At 36.9% G+C, this 20,886-nt stretch overlaps 1 protein-coding gene across 2 annotated transcripts in view; it reads left to right on the top strand.

Moving 5' to 3' along the window:
- CDKAL1 (CDK5 regulatory subunit associated protein 1 like 1) overlaps positions 1-20,886 on the top strand; it is a 434,151-nt gene that overhangs the window by 278,400 nt on the left and 134,865 nt on the right. For both annotated transcript variants that reach the window (XM_066992066.1, XM_066992067.1), the window contains one exon: positions 10,686-10,831. In XM_066992066.1, coding sequence (XP_066848167.1) covers positions 10,686-10,831 — 146 coding nt within the window. The remainder of the gene's footprint in view (positions 1-10,685; positions 10,832-20,886) is intronic.

Genomic DNA, 20,886 nt, shown 5'->3' with positions numbered 1-20,886 from the left:
TCTGTGCATAAAAATTCATGTGGGAGAAAGGAGTTAACATTAAGTAGCACTTTGCTTGACCGGTTAAAGCTGTTGATGTTATCCGTACCTTAATTATGATTTGCTCATATGAATGTTTCTCTTGCTTGTTAGATATCATAAGGACGAAGAGTGTTCAAATGCAGATAGATCCACTGGGTTTTATGTTGTGTCAGGTTGTCTGTCAATTACATGTAATGTCACTTCACAGCAGACCTTTGGAGCTGAATTTTATTTCAGTTGGATTACTAGCAGAAAATAAAAATCACCATTAATGGAGCTGTTTATTCAAAGACCAGATATTACCTGTATGGAAAATTGCATTTTTGCTGGGTAAAATGGGAATTTTAGCTGTTACTGTGCACTTTAGGGCATTGGGCTGGAAGTTAATGTCAAAAATAGAGCTTTGGTAGAAAATTTTACCATCTTCTTTTAATATTTCTGCTTACGTTGAAAACCAAATAAGATCTCACTTTCCTAGTTATTTATAACTAGGTTATAGTGAGGTTCTACCAACTTCCTTCTGTGCTGTTCCAAAACTTCTGTTTAGTTTAGATGCATAAAACCCTTTGTTTTCTTTGAGGAATGAACTGTCACATTCACTGTGCTTTGCAGCATCATCTGCATAATCTTCAGTAAAACTGCTCTGCTTGCTTCATTGGGCTTTGGCATAAGTTTATGCATGATGTGGATAAAACTAGTGCTCCAGGTCACCAATCCAGGTTTCTGAAGACAAAAAATTAGTGAAACAGTTGTATTTGCCTATCGTAAATGTGTGCCTCTCTTACATTTTGCCTGTTTTTCAAGGGTTTATTGGATAGCATAACATATAATTGAGACAGCAAATTATTTAAAGCAGCTCTGTGGTGTTGAAATCACTTTTTTTAGTGGACTTCTCTGTGTGTTTCTAATGCATATTGCAAAGAGGAGTATCAATTTACCTCTGGAAGAAAATATTTCAGTACAGTAGTGCTTAATGATGAAAAATTAGAGAGCACCTTGGAGAAAATGAAAAAGGTGTGTGTTTTCTTGTTGATCAGAATTAATCATTTCACAAGGAATTAACATTAACTGTTTGGTTGGCTGGCTATAAGTCATTAAACCATCACTCCAGCAGTTAATTAAATGTACATTTCCCCTTAAAGTGAATCCATTTATTGAAACTGGACAAGTCAACTGTGAAGAGTCTCTTTATGATTGCAGTGATGGCTGCAATATAACAGTTGTCATCTTTTGAAGGACTGAGACATTTATTTACTGCATGTTTCCAACCATACAACTTGCACAGGTTCACATGGGAACTGAAGGTCCTCAATGCCTTCAGGAAATCAATGTTATGCTATTAATGCCAAATGTCTCACTGAATCTGCTAAATTTTGGTGACACACCTGTGGAGACTCCACTGTCTTACTTGCGTTCACAGTTCCAAACAAGGTGAGTAATAAGCAGCCTTGTGGAAAGCAAAAAAATGCTTTACATTTTACGAAATGTAAAGTCAGGCCTATGTTAATACAGGTAGGCAGGTTGGAATAGGGATAACAATTTTCTAATCATGAAGTATTTCAGGAACCCAGGTTCAGGTATCTGTACTAAGAATTACTGTTTTTATCAGATAAATGCAAAAATAGTACTCTGCAAAGAGGTTCTTTCACTTCTTAGGTGTACCAGTTATATCCAGGTTAAGAGTAATATCTTGGAGAGAAGTACAGTTGTTAACTTAGTAGGAAAGTTCTTGATATTTTTGTGTTTAACAGTTTAAAAAAAATAAATCAGATGGCTGGTATTTGGTGCTCTGTGTTTCTTTGTATACTGATTCATGGTAAGAGATGGAATAAACCTCAGTTGGGCTATGAAAGTATTGTATTGCAGTATTATCTGGAATATTATGAATATTATATGTCACTTTTTTTTTTTTTAACAAGAACTCCTCTTAGCCTGTCCTTATTTTTAATAAAAGAGGTTATGAGAAAATTTTGAAGGCGTATAGATGGTTTTGGATTGGCTTGATTTGTGTTTTTTTGTTTTGTTTTGTTTTGTTTTGTTTTTGTTTTTTCAGAGATTCAGCTTAATCCGTAATCATGTGGGGGAGAGAATTGCTTAACTAGCTAGGGTAGTCTATTTTATGAGGTTGGAAGCAGTAGAGAGATCCAACACAGAGGAGAACAGCTCGGAACGGATAGGGCCAAGCCTATGGCTCTTATGGCTAACTTTCCTGGTGGCAAATCATGGCTTTCAGCCTGGTTTGTAGCCATTTCTAATGACTGCCTGGGCTAATACCGGTTCTTTGTTTGATAATGTAGGAGGCATTTTTCCTATGTGGCAAAACAAACTTTTGCTCTCCATCTGGCAACCCAAAGATTTGATGTTAAGGTTCAGGTTACATTGATCAGAGTTGCGTGCACATCTAGCTGCTCCCAAGTGAATTCTCTATCCTAATGGGCTGCTTAGCCCTGTGTGTGTGTGTTGTATCATTACCTGGGACAGGGGTTGCCACTCACCTTGTCCAGCATGTGGCTTTATTACAGTTCCCCTAATTCTTGTCAAGATGAGGGAGAGGCATTGCCTTCCAAGCAGTATGCTTAGGGAGCTTTGTGATTATGCATCATACACGTTCTTAGGTTTTTACAACCCCATTACTCAGGGGAGGCACGAGGGGTTCCCTGTTCAAATTTTAACAAAACTGTTACGGGCTTTCCAGCCACAATTGCACTGTCATCATTGCCATGCATCCATCACTAGATCACATCTGTTTTTGAATTTCACTGTAGCAGAGGAATTTAAAAATGGACCACAGCCACTTGATTTTTATCCAGGCTGTGCTGGTGGTGGCACCACTGGGCTTCTGGATGGCAACTATCAGTTGAGACCCCTCATTACGTATCTCAAACTAACATCTGCCACAAGGGAAAGAAGTTTTGAGGGAGTGCCATTTTGTCATGTTTCCATATGCATGAGCATTTATTTGGGCTTCGCTTTTGGCAGAGGACAAAATTCTTTCGCTAGGAAACAAGTTATTCAGATCACTGTGACTCAGACACGAGGGAGACTTCAAATACTGGACCTCTGCCTACTTTAGGAGAAAGAATCACTGTCTGAAAAGCTTGCTGATACTGACAGAGATGTGTGGATATTGAGGTTTATTGTCTTTGTGATTCTCCATGGTTGTGCATCGTGTCATTACAAACAGAAGGATTGATTTTCTGGTTAGGTGGTTAAATTTGTATATTGTAATTGTTGGGATAAAATATACTGACTAGGCAATGTGCCTTGCGTTCTGATGTACTCCAGCTGCTAAGAACTGGAAAAAATTAGTTCCTATGTGATCATTTTCCTAAAGGGTCTCTCACATGCACTGTTAGATTCTGACACAAGATGACTTTTGCTTTTTGTGAAGTCAGCTTGAAACAAATTGTGCTACTCTTCGACTTTTTGTTCCTACATAAAATGTCTTCTCCTGATTCATGTAGGTATTAGTAGATTCCACAGGACAGGGGGAAAAGGCAATCAGCTGTTTCAGTCATGATTAAAGACAGAAGTTTTCTTTCGCCATCTTAAGATTTGAAGAAGTTGTTCCTTTATTATTTCCAGATGGAAAAAAATACATAAAATACATAAGATACATAAAATGTATATTGCGTTTTTTCCCACTAGCTGAAATATGCAATTACATCTACTAATGCAAAACACTTTGTTGGAAAAATTCATATATATAACAACAGGAAACAGATGTTAAGCTTAGAATGTTGAGACACTTTAAAATGCAATTATACATGAGCCTCTGATGTCCTTCAAGCTCTCTCTGGGATATTAACTAATAGTTTTATTAAGTGATAAAAACTAGTATTCTGTGTGTAGTCTGTGGTGTGGGAAAATCTGTCAGGATTAACTAAGTATGACAATCCAGCACATGGCTGTATTAAATCACCCCTGTGTGGTAAAGTACTTCAGTGTAGTGTTAGGTGTAGGGAGGGTAAACGGTAAGACTGGAATGATCTTACATTATGGTTTTGGGGTAGAATGTTGTATTTATAATTGAGCACTTAGAAAGTTTGGAAGATTGGTTTATGCAGATATCTGAAACTATGATGGAAAAATTTCCTTTAATTCATTATTCTGTTTCATTTTGAGCTGTTCATTCTGAGTTTCTGGTTGTGACGTCTAAGTTAAAAAAAAAAAAAAGCAAAGCACTGGTGGTACTTAGAGAACAAATGACAAGGACACAGTGCCTCCTCATTTCTGTCTTGTGACTGATTATTTGGTGTTAATAATTTCTGTTCTGTTAAATCCACCAAGTTAATAGTTATGGTCCTGAAATACGTGGTGGGAAACCAGATCATCAGTGCTGCATTTGATTCGGGTTTATGCCTGAAAACACATTAATATACTCAATAGAAATTCAATGCTTGAAGTACTTGTAGCATCTTTTGTGTATCTTTAGATATAGAAAGTACACGAAGAAAGAGATTCACAGTAGAAATTCATTTGCAATATTCGATTCCGTAGGAGCTTTGAGGGTCCAGAGCATGCTTGAAGCCTGTGACCTCAATAACTAGACTGTATGAGGGTTCCTGGATATGTAATGTGTATTGTGCATGCATTTCTGATACATAAGACAAGCAATTTCCTTTTTGAAGAATTAATTTTCTTTGATTCTGAGAGACTGATGTGCATCTTTCTAAAACAGTACAATGCAGTGGAATTGTCAGTAATATTACTTAGTGCATAACTGAACATTCTGGATTTATTCCATTTAGGATTTTTACGTTTTTGATGCATATAGAGACTTGTAGTGACAGCTGAAAAGCTTTTTGTGCTCGTTTAGTACAGAGCCAAGTGAAATGACTTCAAATGAAAATGGTTGTATTCTTAATCCAAGCAAGATATCCACAATAGTAACTGCAAGACTTGCAGAAGTCATGATTATTTTTTAATGGGAGATAGCTAGAAGAAGCAGTTTTGACTAGAGTCTTATTTAAGTATGACCATTGAATACATATCAATTTAGTTCTTACAGGAAGCGTTGTTGAAAGTTCACTTTTGGCACATGCCCCTGAAGTAGATCAAATGTGAGACCATCAGGTTTGTGCAAGTTATTGTAAAATTCAAAAAACTACTGGGTCTTGGAGGTGTGTTTTTTTCACCCAGCTATTCTCTGGATAGGAGAGCACATTTTAGTTTTTAGCATTTGTTTTCTATGTTTAATATTTTGCAGCAATGTGTTAATTTTCTAACAGCAAAGAAAAGAGGAAGAAAAATGAAACCAAATTTTTAAAAAATGCTTAGAGAAGTTCCTCAGTTGTGGCTTTAAAAAACAATATGAAACTGTGGTAAGACAAAGTAGTTTCTCATTCTTTACTATAGATGGTGTCTTTAACAACAGTAAATACAAGTTATTTATGTTTTTATTTCCTGCTGTCCAGCAATATGTGGCTAGTTTTGTACAAAATTCAAAAGCCGCTACTATAATGGAAAGTATCAATCTGTGTTTTAAGGTTAAAAAAGAGAAAACTTCAAAATATAAGTGTTGTTTAGTATGAGTGCAGAGGGAAAGGAACAAAATCATAACTTTTTAAACATAATATTCCCAGATCTTGGTTGCGATAGGAATCTATGGCTTTCTATCAAATGGTACTTAGCCTTGTAAAAGCTGGGATAAAAATAGGCTTTTGTAGCTAGAAGTTCTAAGTAGTAGTTGATTATCTTCAAAAAGAATTCACAAAGTGATCACTTAGTGAAGAGGCTGTTTTTCAGAAGTTGCCAACTTTGAGAGGAGTGAGAGAGAATTAATTCTTTCTATGTTGTAGAGTTATTTTTATGAACTTGGCAGATTCAGAAGCATATTATGAAACTTGGCTTTCATTGGTTTCTTGTATCATAAGTCTGTTTTTGAAGATTGAGTGGAGTATTTTGAACTAAAAGTTAAGCAGTAGGGTTGCGGTATACAGCTTGGTTCCAGCCCTTCTGCCATTTGTGATATTTTAGAAACATGCTACTGATGCAAAAAAAAATAAATTACACGACTACTAGAATGCTTTGTATAAACTTAATTTATAGTATTTTCTAAAGCTTAAGTGAGGAAAAATTAAAGTTTTCCCCATTTTGTGACATTATTTTACAGAACTTGTTTTGTTCTGTTTCATTTGAACAATGTATTCTAGCTGAATGTCTAAAATTAAGGACATAGGGAAGTGGTTCCATTTAAAATGGCTTTGTATGGATGTGTGGTGGCATGTTCTTTACTCTTTCAGTCTCAAAGCTAATTACCCCTGGCTTCCACTGAGAGCCAGCTGCACACACCCTTGCTGTGCATCAAATTGTACACCCTCCATTATCAATATAATTATTACTGTATTATTTAGTTTACATATCTGGGATAGGGTAGGTATTCCACTGAGTAATGTAATTGCTTATCATAAACACGTAATAGAAGTTTAGACAGAAACCTTCAAAGCTGCTTTCTAAAGTGATTTGAGAGTTTTCAGATTTTGTACATACATACATGAAAGGTATGCAAAAGAGTATACAAGAGTAGTTGTTCTAAAATCACACAGTCACAGAATGGTTGGGGTTAGAAGGGACCTCTGCAGATCAAATCTTGCCCAACCCCCCTGCCAAGCAGGATCACCTAGAGCACATTGCACAGGATCACATCCAGGCAGAATTTGAATATTTCCAGAGAAGGAGACTCCACAGCCTCTCTGGGCAACCTGTTCCAGTGCTCTGTCACCCTCACAGGAAAGAAGTGTTTTCTAATATGCAGCCGGAACTTTCTGTATTTCAGTTTGTGCCCGTGGCCCAGTGTGCTGAGCACAACTGAAGAGTCTGGCTCCATCCTCTTTACACCCTCCTTTCACATAGTTATATGCATTGATAAGATCCCCTCTCAGTCTTCTCTTCTCCAAGCTAAACAGGCCTCACCTTCTCCTCATAAGAGAGATGCTCCAGTCCCCTAATCATCTTCGTAGCCCTCCTCTGGACTCGCTCCAGTAGCTCCATGTCCAGGGATGGAGGGTGAGGCTGACTGGCCTGCAGTTTCCTGGGTCTTCCTCCTAGCACTTTTTAAAGACTGGAGTGACGTAGGCTTTCTTCCAGTCCTCAGGCACCTCCCCTGTTCTCCACAACCTTTCAAAGATGATGGAGGGTGGCCTAACAATAACATCCACTGGCTCCCTCAGCACTTGTGGGTGCATTCCACTGGGGGCCAGGGACTTGTGGGTGTGAAGTTTGCCTAAATGATCTCTAACTTGATACTCCTTCACCAAGGGAAAGTCATCTTTTCTCCAGACTTCTTCTCTTGTCTCTAGGGTTCAAGATTCCTGAGGGCTTGTCTTAGCAGCGAAGACTGAGGCAAAGAAGGCATTTAGTATCACTGCCTTCTCCGTATCCTTTTTTATGAGGACATCTACCACATTCAGCAGCAGGCCCATGTTTTCCCTAGTCATCTTTTTGCTATTGATAAATTTGAAGAAGCCCTTCTTGTTGTCCTTGTGTGGTGTTTTTACCCTGCTGGGCAGCTGAACTCCACCAAAACTGCTCTCTCACTTCCCCTCCTCAGAAGAATAGGGGAGAAGAAAGTATGATGGAAAGAAAAAAAAAGTTTAATGGGTCAAGATAAGGATAATTTAACTAAAGGGAAAAGGAAGAGGGAAAAAAAACCACACACACACACACAAACAAAGCAAAACAAAAACAAACAAAAAAAGCAAAGGCTGTGCGGAAACACGGAGAGATAAAAAATGTATTCTCTACTTCCCATCAGTAAGTGATGGAGTTGTTTGGGAGAACAGACATCTTCATAACAAGAGTCTCCCTTTCCTTCCCCTTCCCCACCTTTTATTGCGGTGTGACACCATGTGGTGGAGAATATCCCATTGGTTGTAGGTCAGCTGCCCTGGTGATGTCCCCTCCCCACTTCTTGCCAACCCCCAGCCTGCTGGCTCTTTGCCGGGGGGGTGTTGGAGAGGGTCCTGATGCTGTGCCAGCACAGCTCAGCAGCAGACGCGACACTGGTGTGATACCAGTGCTCTTCTAGCTACACGTGCAGAGCACAGCACTGTGTGGGCTGCTGCAGGGGAAGTTAACTCCATCCCAGCCAGACTCCGTACACCTTGACATACCTTGCCAGATTTAATTCCAAATGGACCTTGGCATTCTTCATCACATCCCTGCATATTCTGACAGTGTTCCTATATTCCTCCCAATTGGCCTGTCCCTTTTTCCACGTTGTATACTTCCTTCTCCTATTTGAGTTTTGCCAGGAGCTCCTTGCTCATCCGTGCAGATCTCCTGCCCCCTTTGCTTGCCTTCTTGCTCATATGGATACATTGATCCCAAGTTTGGGCAAAGTGATGCTTGAATATTGATCAGCTCTCCTGGATCCCCCTTCCTTATAGGGTCCTAACCCATGGGATTCTTCCAAGTAGGTCCCTGAAGAGGCCAAAGTTTGCTCTCCTAAAGTCCAGGGTCGCAATCCTACATTTTGCCTTGCTTTCTCCTCGCAAAGTCCTGAACTCCCCCCATCTCATGGTCACTGCAGCCAAGGCTGCCCGCAACCTTCACATCTCCAACCAGCCCTTCTTGGTTTGTTAATACAGGCTCCAGCAGCACACCTCTCCTCATTGGATCCTCCACTACCTGTGTCAAAAAATTATTGTCAGTGCTCTGCAGGAACCTCCTGGACTGTTTGTGCCTAGCTGAGTGGTCCTCCCAGCAGATATCAGGGGGCTTGAAGTCCCCCGTGAGAACCTGGGCTTGTGATTGTGAGGCTACTTCCAGTGGTCTATAGAAGGCTTCATCTACTTACTCTTCATGTGATCTGTAGCAGTTATCCACAACGGTATCAGCCTGCCCTTTAATCCTTACCCATAAGCATTCAACTTCATCCACCCCAAGGCAGAGCTCCATTCATTCCAGTTGCTCTTTCACATAAAGAGCAACTCCACCTCGCCTTCCAGGCCTGTCTTACCTAAAAAGCGTGTAGCCCTCCATGACAGCATTGCCGTCACGCAAGCTATCCCACCATGTTTCTGTAATTGCAATGAGATCATAACCTTGTGACCGCACACAGATCTCCAATTCTTCCTGTTGATTTCCCATGCTACATGCATTGTTATACAAGCATTTCAGGGAGGTCAGTGAGCCTACAGGTTTCCCAGAAGGGGTGCAAGGGGATCCTCCATAGCTGTGTCCTGCAGTCACTTCCCTGGCTGCGTGCACCTGCTGGAGGCATCCCGACTTGAGACCCTTTTTTCTGCCTACCCCATCCCTGTAACTCTCCACTTCCCCTGTCTTTCCTAGTTTAAAGCCCTCTTTACCAGGTTGGCCTTCCTGTTAGCAAATCGGTGCTTTTAAGAGGTAGATAACTGAAAGTGAAAAGGCAGGAGAGTGCTAACTTCTTCGAACGAGCTAGGCCAACCTTGTATAAATACTGAGAGAAAATCTAGACGCATGACTACTATGGCTGATTAATGGCCTGGAAAGGATTTGTAAATAGTTGCAATTTAACAACTAAACCTGACAGCAGTATTTGTTGTCAAACAGAATATGTATGCTGTCAAAGAAAGGTGAAGTAGTCTGAGTGAGCCTGGCTGGAGCATGCACAATGCATATGGCAGAAGAGTGGGAAGTGCAGCACTCAACCCCAGGCCATGTCCTATATACTTTAACTGTGCAGGAAAAAAGTGAAAGCCTTCGGTGAAAACCTGCTTGTTGTGTGTGTAATATGTTTTTTGTCCAAGTTCACTTTTTTTTGTTTGTTTTGTGTTTCCAGGGGAAAGATTAACAGGCTATATTTTACCATATTGCTTACTGTCTAGATGCTGTTTTGTCTCCATTTTAAAAATACTTAAGCCTTCTTACTAGTCTTTATGTCCTTAGTTATGGAGATAGTAAAAATGAAAGAAACATTAGCACCGCATTCTGTTCCCCATCTTATGTTCCATCACCATGCCAAGTGGCAGTCTGGGGTTTGGTCTGGCTTTGATTATGAGCTTTTTTGGCATTCTCTGTTACCCTTACTTTGTTTTCTTTCTGTCCTTTTGTACCTGTACATAATGTATAACATCCCCTGCCTCTTTCAAGCCATTACTGTGCTTTTAGCAGTCCACTGCTTAGTTCTATCCATTTTATAACCAACTGCCTTTAATCTCTGGAGTCTGTAATAACACAGTTAAGAGATTTCAGACTAGTATTGGAGCAGTCTTGCAAATGATCAGATATACTTTAATTAGCAAATTGCCAACTAAAGATATTCCAATTAGAGACATTCATATATTGGCATCTGAGAACTCTTTTGACTCTGACAGGAAAGCAGCTAACCCTTGCCATCTGATGAAATTGAAAACAGCCACTGTCTGAAAGCACTGATTTTCACAATAATTTCTAAACTTCTAAAGTTTTCTTTTAAACGGATAACTAGTACTACTTACGGAATGTCAGGCCTATCTCAAAGGAAATGAAATCCCATAGCTTTCTTCTTTCTTTAAAAACAAAATTGTTTCCATATATTTTCATATGTCCCTACTCTCTCAACTGGGCTGCTGTAACTCAGTGTTATTTGGGTTTCAGAAGTCTTACTAATGATATGTACCACATACGAATTTAAAGGAGATTTGTGTATTGGTTTCATAGTCCTTTTTTTTTTTTTTTCCTTTTTGAATAACTCATAGGAAATGGCAAAGATTCTCAATCATCCAAGAGTGTATGCTTTTCTGCACATACCAGTCCAGTCAGCCTCTGACAGTGTGCTCATGGACATGAAAAGAGAATACTGTGTGGCAGACTTCAAACGAGTAGTGGATTTCCTTAAAGAAAAGTAAGTCTATTAATATTTGAGGAAAATAATAGTGGTTTGGGGTTTGTTGGTTGTTTTTTTTGTTTGTTTATGTGTTTTTTTTTCAATGTCAAGAACATGTGGCTGAAAACACAATAACTTGCAACTTCTTCATTAAGGTATTAAAAAAGAATGAACTTCTTTAAGCTTTCAAAGTCTTTTTTGTATGATCCTTGATGTGGTTTGACCCTTTGCTTGAGATTTTATAAGCGTCTTAAATCTCTGCATGACATGCTTTTAATTTGTCGATATATTCCTAATCTTTTTCAAATAATACATTCTTATATTATTTTTATACTTAAACACTATATATAGACTGCTTGAAGTTAAAATTGGTGAAGTCTTCTTTAATGTGGCTTTTGAACATTGTATGCTTTGTGTTACGGAGATGATCCAGCTCCAGCTAATATAAATGGGTATTTTTTTTAAATAAACGATATTTTATGTCCTTTGGCTGGTGTACATTTACACTGATAAAGCAATACTATCATCCTGCTTATGGAATGGATGATATATAGGATAATTTTAAAATTATTTTCCTTAAGAACAGTTAATTGTGAGAAGTAAAAGTATATATCATAATGTTGTATTTATACTGACCTGAACACAATAGTTGCATTTACATGCAAAGGTGTAATCACAAGTACTAATTTAATATCCAATGAAGTCTTCTTAGCTTTTAAAATTAAATATTGACATATTTCTGTGTGTATTACTGTGCCAATTGTCATAAAAACATCTGTCTGGAGAATGAATTCAGTCATCTTCTTTGGCTACTTTCTCTCAATCTTATTTTTTTATGTTTCTTTTAATGAATTAAGAGGGGGAATTTAATTCAAAGGGATACCTTTGACTCTAAAATTACATTAAAATATTGGATATTAAAACAAAAGCAAACAGTTTCTCATAATCATTTTTATAGTCGATTTTTCATGATTACTCAAAAATCCAGCAGTCTAGGCATGTAAAATGTCATGCAAGAGTTGCATGGGAATTGTGAAATGTAAGAAAGAAAAGCAAACTACAACGGAATAGAGTCTATTTGCAATTTTTTTTTGTCGTTTATAGTATGTTCATGTTCATGTTGTGTGTAGTATGTTCATTTACAGCAGTGGATTGAAATGGAGCTGATTATGAAAATACAGGTTCACTATTTATTATCTTTGTTGTCATTATATGTTGATCTGACATTAATTTTTCCACCCTAAACAATGCACGTGAATTCTTGATATTTTCATGTGGCTTTGGGTCTATTTTACTTTTTAATTAACAGCTATATTGTATTCCCACGTATCTTAGAACTCGGTCAGTTTATGTCTTAGTTGACTTGAAGCTGATTCATTATTCTCTTCAGTAGTTCTAACATTGGCAGCTATTATCATAACAGCAGCTGGATTTTCGATAACCTATTATAGCTGGCACATGTTGGGGCATATGGGAATTTATTATATCATTCAGCTCTTGCACAGAGAAAAGCGTGAATTAGTTAATATCCAAATTTAAAACAGCTGGTCATTGAATATAAAGTAATCTGTGAGATACATCTTTTCCACAGGCTTTTCATAGTAAATTTTACAAGGAAAAGATAATTGTCTTGATGTCTTGTTTTTGAATAATAACAAACTTTATTTATCCTGCTTACTAAGAAACTACCATATTATCTAGTAGGTCCTGTTAGAAAACAGTCTCTGAATGCTAAAATGGAAAATTCTTTATACCATATGGCAGTAGGATGAGGAAGCTATGCAGGACAGAGAAAACGTTTTGGATATTTGAACATGTGCACATCTGTAAAACTAATTTTTTTTTTCTTTTGCACTTAAGAGCCTAGTGTCTTCATTAGTAGTCTCTCCTTCTATGGCAGCAGCCAGCTATTGCATTCCATGTAGATATTCCCATAAAGGTCTGAGAGCAAAGATTGCCAGGACTTAAAATTGCTGCAGACAACTCCAGAGCCTAGAGCCAAAATAGCTAAAATTAAATATGTGTTTGAACTACTTAATAGCCAAAAGGGATTATTTCCATCTTCCATTTATCAAATAGGAAAAATAAAACAAAAGTAGAACACCCGATATCTCCTTTTCATATTCCTGGGGTCATAAAGTCATCTTAGAAATTTCCTACAGGAAATATGCAGGGTCTTATCAGTATATTCCAAATGGCACCTTCATCTCTAAAATGTGACATCTACCGTGATAGTATCTTCACTTAAATTTATATTAAACCAATAATCCCATAGGCTGACCTGCTGAAGAAGTAAAGTCGCACACCAAAGAATAATACGGTTATCAGTTAAGTGCTTAATAACTTGATTTCAGACGTCTGAGCAAATAAGCATGAAATACAGGAAGTAAAAATGAAGGGAAGAAAGAAAAAAATGAACCATATGATCTCTTTGGTTTTTGAATACCAAAGATATTAGGGACTCCTGAATCTTTCTTTTCCCCATCAGACCAATTAAATACTCTGGGAGGTTTTTTTCTCCCAGAAAAATAGTAAAATGTTTTCCTTCCTCTGGACAGCCAAGAATTGATTGCAGAGGTATCTCCTTCTGAAGATGGGGATTTGTTCATATACCAATGAGTACAGAATGCTTTATAGAGAAGCTAGAGTTCTCAAAAACAATTTTTTGCATTAAAACTCACTTTTTAAAAGAATGGAGTATTCTAGACCCTCTGAAATTGTGATACTAGGCATCACTTTTTTTCCTCCCTTTGAGGACTCTTTCCTCAGGCAGAAACCCTAGAAGTGTACTTTAAAAACAAAAACCGATATTCCATTGCAGTCATTTGATATGCAGTACTTTGTATTTAGAGACCCTCTGCCCAGCCAGGTGACAACATTTTTGGTTTAGTATCCAGATGGATAACAAATTCTAGTTTGAAATTCAAACCCATCAGACTGAAAAGCTGTACTAGAGAAGCCTTGTTTTGTACTCAGAAATGGGTTCTTTGATATTTTGCTGTCCTTTTTGCACTTAAATTTCTGCAAATTCTAACGTTCAGGAAAATGCTGTTGTCTAGTTGATAGGTCGGTAGCTGACCTAAAGATTTAATATCCATATATACATTTTATTAATGAAAAAGTCATTTGTAAACTGTTCTAGAGAGAAACAGCATAAAAGAAATGAGGATTTGCTGATAAATTTAGAAGGTAGTCCTGTACAACTTGTACTTCGATGAGGGTCCTTGCAGTTATTCTTATATATTTTTTGGTCACTACCTGTGGGTGTGGAGGGACTACTCTCAAAACTGACTGATACGGAGGAGGAGATATTCATTTGGATGAGATATTAATTTCAATATGTTTGCATAAAAAGGAACATTAGAAGCTGCTGCTTAATAAACTTAATCCAGAGCCCAATTTAGTCTTATATCAGAAATTCTTTTAATTGCAGGTTCATTTTTTCAAAACGTGAGTTGTCTTTCTTTTTCAAGTGGTCTGAACTTTCGAGATTCTGCATAAATTATATTTCAGAAAGATGGTGGTTTTAGTTACAAAAAGAGCAAGACTGATTTAATTATCTCAAAATTTTGAAACTTAATCCCCTGAAATTTACTTTTGCTCATAAAGGCAAACAATTGGAGTATATTTCAGTTAAAGAACCTGAATGTCATATTCTGTAATTACTCAAATATTCAGAGACAATGTGAATATTTACCCATTAAAAAATCCTTAGACTGGTAATGTGTTCTCAAATTTCTTGTTTGCAGTTGACCATACTGCATTCTTTTACCTTTCTGGTTTGTAAAGCAATTGTGATGTTGATCAAAGCCTTTATTAATCTTTCCCTATTACTGCCCCTTCGTAAGACAATAGGATAGTAAACCCAACATCTAGACAAATGAGAGGGGGAGGGTGGAGAATGGGATAGGGAAATTTAGAGTCAGGCTGAAATGCTCTGTCTGTATTTTTGGAAGTAGCATGAAGCTGAGGAAAAGCTTTTTGCCTCCCAAGTTTTTAGTGTGTGTCTGTGCGTGTCTTATGAGATGGAAGCATAACATGAATTGTGGGTGGCTGCTGCTGTTCACTCGGGATTGTCTCATAATTCATGCTGGAAATATGTGCGCTTTCCAATATAATCAGCAAACTTGGGCTGCCAGAGGGGAGAGTCAAGGCCCTGTCAGGCTAAAAGTTCTCTTCTTTTTTGCACCTTCTACTCTGTTAAAATCAGAGGACTACTAGCAAACCAGTTCTAGCCTCAGTAACTTTCAATGGTAATGAAGAATTGATTTTTTTCAGCATATGCAGACGAACAATTACATGCAGTTGGAGAAAGAAAGTAAAGGACTAATAGTAAATGAGTGCAGTGGAAAATAAATTGAAATTTTGGAAAGTGATTAATCACTTCAATGTAAACTAGAATCTTAGTTGCCCGGCAAATAATGGATTATTGCTGGAGGTGTCTGAAGAAACTTAATGTCCAAAATGAGAGGAGATGTTACCTAGTCCTTAGAGACAACTGGCTTCAGGGATGCTCCCTGCTTCCCTGTTCCTTTACAAGGAGCTAAGCCAACTAAAGGCAGCTTCAGCAGCTTTCTAGGCCACCTCTTAATCCTTTTTTTAAAGGATTTTAAGGGATTCAGCAGTGACTGTCTCATGTCTCTCTTGGTCTTCCCTGAGCTCCGTCTGTTCTGTTGCAGTGGCAGCCAGGTGAGGTGGCACCTCCTTTTGCACAGACACGACAGTCTGCTCAAGGGCAGAATAGTGTAGCTAGGAGTGGTCTCAGCTACCGTCTCTTCCCAGTCATGCTGAATGTCTGCTAGTTGTAGGTTTTCCAGCAGTATCTGTATGTCTGCATCAAACTTTTCATAGTCTGCTTTCTTGACTAATATGATAAAATTTTTAATCTAATTTTCTCAAATATAATTTAAATCCAGTATGTTTCGGTATGGCTTCCTTTTTTTTTTTTTCTTTCAATTTTTTTTTTTTCTTTCCAAGCAATTTCAAATGCAATAATCTTCAGTTGTGAGCTTGTTCTCATTCTGGTCATAGTGACAGATGCCAGAAAAGCTTATGTGGGCAATCTGGACATTTATCATGGTCTCTTTTTGTATTTCTTATGTAACTGTGTATTTTTTATGTAAATGTGTATCTTACTGTCTGGAAGTCTTCTGCATGAAAACTTTTGTATTTTCTAATAGCTCATTTTTGATACAACAAAAGAGGAAGAAAAATCTTCCCAAAAGCTTGTTTCTAAATACTATTACTTGGATGATCAAGAAAATTCTGAACACTGTGAATAATTTGTAACTGAACATAATTTTCTTCTGAAAGATGGCCTTACAGTAAGCTCCTAAATGTTAAGTCCATATTGAAAGATAAACAGCTAAATGAGCTGTCATCAAATTTGCAACTATTCCAGACATCCTGCTGCTTAGAAGCTATCCCAGGCCTTGTGGCAGTGGTAGTAGTGTCTTTAGCACATTATCCTGACAGTTATTGAAACTAGAGTTTGAAAACGACCACTAGGGTCGTTTAAAAATACATAAATAACCAAATACCATTCTTAGGTACATTTTTCCACTCACTTAAAAAATGCAGACAATTATACAACATACTACAACATCCCTTACTTTAGCAGCATGAATGTGTTTTGTTTTCTTCTTGAAAATTAACTCTTGATTCTCAGAGAGAGAATTCGTAGAGCTCATTTTGCAGATGTGCTAATCGTGGACCTAACAAACCATGAGAAGTCTTTCAGATATAGGCCTTTTTAGTGAGTTTTAGTACATTTGTTCTGTCAGTCTACCTACTGCAAATGCAGATGTCATCTGTTTAAAATCCTTATAACATATTCTGCTAAGAAAATGCTGAATGTATTTTGTACTTATCTGTATATTTACACCTCATTTTCTAGACTCTTCACTCTCTTTTGTCTACAGTTGAAGTCTGAACTAATCACTTCATCCAATATCTCTCTTATTTCAAATGAATTGTGTTTATAAAACTGTTAAATTAGCACTAAAAAGTAGAACTTTTTTTTTTTTCCACCAGATGCACACAAAAGTAGATTTATCTTTGTGTCTAGACTGGAACCTAGTGATCAGTGGGTCTACAAGGGACTACAAATTTGAGGGACTACAAGTTTGAGGGACTACAAGTTCCTTTCACCACAGAATCCTTAGGTCTCTTGAAAGTTAAGTTTGTGCTTCTACAAAGCAAGTTGCTAAATTTATAAGTCTCCTTTCCTTGTATTTGATTCCGAAGGTCACATAAAGAGATATAAGTTGATGAAAGATTTCAAAGATGTTGAACACCTGCAGATCCATTAATTTCATGAAGATATTTTGAATATTTAGTGCTTAACTGCCTAGACTGAAAAACTACATATTTCATAGATAGTGACTGGGGGAGAGACAAACATAAGGCATTCTAGGATATTCTTGTATTATAACATTACTCCAACTAAACTGAATGTCATTTCAGGAGGGCAGTCTTTCAATCTGGGCTTGCACAGCACTTCTTTGCTTTTTTTCTTATCTAATGCTACTGCATCTTTATTTTCTAGCAAGGAAATATACTGAGGATGTTTTCTGAAGGGGGAATGGGAGGAGGGAAGAAAGATTGCTTACAGATATCAGTATCTTCTGAATCTCTTATCTTCACTGTCCTTCAGATTGTTTAATCAGATTTCAGCTAGCTCATGGAGAGAGAATGAAAATAGGTAAGCAAGAGCTCTTGCTGCCACAGTTTGATTAGATCTGTTGCCTCTCTAGAAATTGATAGTTACCATTTTATAGCATCGTGTTTCATGCCAAATATTGGATATTGGAGGATATTGGAGTTTGGGCTGTAGACTTTTAATTATTCTGCTGTCCGTATGTCAGGATGGCAATGGCCAGAAGTGCAGGGGTTTTGTTCTACTTTTGGTGTTCTTAACGCCTTGTAACTTGTTACTATTGAACCCTTTCTGTAAGGTGTTCTTACGCCTTGTGACTTGTTACTATTGAACCCTTTCTGTAATACTACTGAGGGAAAGCATCGTTTGCTAGAATGTGAACTATAAGTTCCCACTGAAGCTGTGGTAAAGTGGAAATTGCTTTAGACTTATTCTGTTTATTATGTGTAGAACTTTATTATAGGCACATCAGAAAAAAAAATGCTGAAAACAAGTTAGTTGTAGCTCATCTTTATTGAACAATACAAATGTTTGTCGAATTCACTTTACAGCCTTCACTTTCTTACATGGGTGTATAAATAAGAAAATTATTAAATTCCCTGGCTGTATGACTGGAAAAAAAATTTAACCTCATCTACATTAATTCTAGCTTGAGAGAAGCCCTGAAAACATACAAGGCATAGCAAAAGTTTTTATGACAGTGATCACTAGAAAATAAGTTTTTCTTTTCTGAGAATCGTGAACAATAACAAAAGCTATTTACCTTGAAACAGTGTGACTATAAAGTGACTCCGGTCTGCAGGCAGTATTTTCTGTCTTATTACACAAGATGCTATTTACTCTAAAGAGTATAGAAATAATACTCTAAAGAATATAGAAATAATGGTGTAATGTTTCTCTGAAGTCTAAAGGGTGTTCTCATAAAACTGTTACTTAGTTTTTTCTTAGTTATGTACCCACGAGAAGAGTAATTGGGAGAAAAGTCTGTTTAGTGTTTTTACACTAGATTTTAATTAATGTAAAAGACAAGTTTTTCATTGCCATAAATTATTCTTTTTATCATAAATAATTGATGATACACTGTTATGCTCATCTTTGTGCTTATTTCTGCCTTCCAATTGTTTCTCAGAACTAAATGAGTTCTGTTTTAAATGAGATTGTAAAATGCGTGGAACTAGGACTGTTCTATAAAGAATTGGATTAACAGTCGACGTGGAGGAGTTTAGGCCATACATGTAGTATGGGCATAACTAGCTAGGGGTAGTACAAAAGTGAGAAATACAGAACTGGGGTTAAAAATCTCTTTGAGTTTATGGTAAAATAATGATAAAAGCCTATAAGGCTATCTCTTTGACAGTTCTCAATGCTCGTTTTTTAGAAGCTGTCTTTCTTAAAGCGGACTATATAGCTTTTTTGAGATGGAGACTTGGAGTTCTTATGCATGTCATGATAACTGTCCTCTTTGTAATAAAACATTATTTGTTTTCTGTGTACGCATATGCTACAGCTACAGTATAGTACCCAAATTCACAGTAAGTGTTGGCTGCAATCCCCATTTTCCTGTGTCTTGCTTTGTTACTGTTACATCTGCCAGACTGTTGTTCATGTCCTGATTGCGCTTAGCCTGCAGACATCCTCACACAAATACTGAAGTTCAAATTGAGTCGTGCAATGTGAGGTTAACATAAAATAATTCTAAGTTACAGACTACTTTGATGATCAGATGGCACTAAACATAACTTGAACCTATTTATTTTTTCAAAGGGCACAGTCTAGAAAACTGATTTCAAGATTTCTATGTGCTCCATAATTTTTGATATGAAGTCTATTCAGCATCTGTAGCAATTCAGTTCTTCATGCTCTCCTGTTTAAGCAGAATGTGCGTAACACTTGTGTTTTACAGAATTTTCTTCTTAGTAATACAATTTCTGTTTTTTTCTGGAGGTAGAGAAACACAACGAGAGCGGTTTTTTTTTCTGCCTCTCCTGTTACCATTCCGCTCTGATACATACACACAGAAACTGTGGTGTGAAGCCTGGGAAATAAAAGTGCAGGCACAATGGGCACACAGTGCATTCACAGTCCACATGCTTTTATGTCACGACACTGTAATGTTCTGCTTTGGCCGAAGTTTGGAAGAATAATTTTTGGAATGGTTTCTGAAGAAAGAAGATATGCCCTCTTTTTAAATGTAAAAAAAAATATGTAGTCTTACTATTATAAGATTTGTCATAGAAGCTGGCTTACATTTTTACTAAGCATAATCAACAAAGTTGTTGGGAATGCTACTTTATGTTCTAATGGCTAAGCTTTCCTTTTTCTGAGCTGTCTTATCTGCAGTTTTCTTCTGCAAAACCCTAGTGGGTATATTCTTAGATGATACAGTAGGAATAAGTAATGTGCATCAAATTCCCAGTTTCTTAAGTGTAGCAAGATGGTATCTTTTCTTTTTCTTCCTTCCCTTGAGAGCACGTGAATGTGGGTTTTTGAAAGCAATGGTATAACATCAGTAGCGAGGTTAAAAGGCAGGAATTGCAATCATCACTCAATATTAGAAATGAGTATTCTTAAAACACTATTTAATAATTATGTGTGCTTTTTTTTTAATGGTTATTGTGGTACTGTATTACTCTAGTATTGAAAAAACAAACAAACAAAAACAAACAAACCATTTCTTGTTTTTTTCTGTATAAATATTGTCATTGTGTTTCAACCTCAGAGTCAGAAGTTAGAATGGAATTGGGGTGGTCTACTTGTTTGTTAAAACAATGATTTTAATTCATGTTTGCTTAATAACAGATTAATTTAACATATAATTCTTAGTTTTAATTTGCTCGTGAGTTTTTAAGCATATCCAAATGTATGTTAAGATACTTTAGTGTTTGTTTTGTTACCCTATTTGTACTTATACAAGTCCAGGATGCATCATGTGTACAGCTTGGACTGTTCAGATGTGCAAATTCTGATGATGATATAAAATACATTTGATACATTAAAAATATGTTTATTAATTTGCATGTGTACCTTTTTGATTTTCATGTAGTACTAAGTAATAAATGAATTTTGTAATGTTATTTTGATCATATAGAGCAATACCACACAAAAAGATTTTTGATGAAGGTGGTAGTTGGCAAGCTGATAAATACTCACTGAAGTTACACATGGCAAGTTTCTTTCAGCATTTAAAAGAATGATGGGAGAAATAAAGAATACAATACTTCTGTATCTGGTCAGTACCTTTGGTGGTTATTTTCTTTACCTCTAAAATGCTTAAATGAAGAAAATTATTAAGTGTAAACATGTAAAAGCCATTAAACCTCTTTAGAAGTATAGTTCTACAACTGAAACGTTGCGTGCAAGAGACACAATTCTGCTACAGGGAAATTCTCTTTATGGAGACTGTGGACTGCGATAC

Source organism: Anser cygnoides, chromosome 2 (assembly GCF_040182565.1).
Source record: "Anser cygnoides isolate HZ-2024a breed goose chromosome 2, Taihu_goose_T2T_genome, whole genome shotgun sequence".
NCBI lineage: Eukaryota > Metazoa > Chordata > Aves > Anseriformes > Anatidae > Anser > Anser cygnoides.
This window is presented reverse-complemented; position numbering and strand designations above follow the sequence as displayed.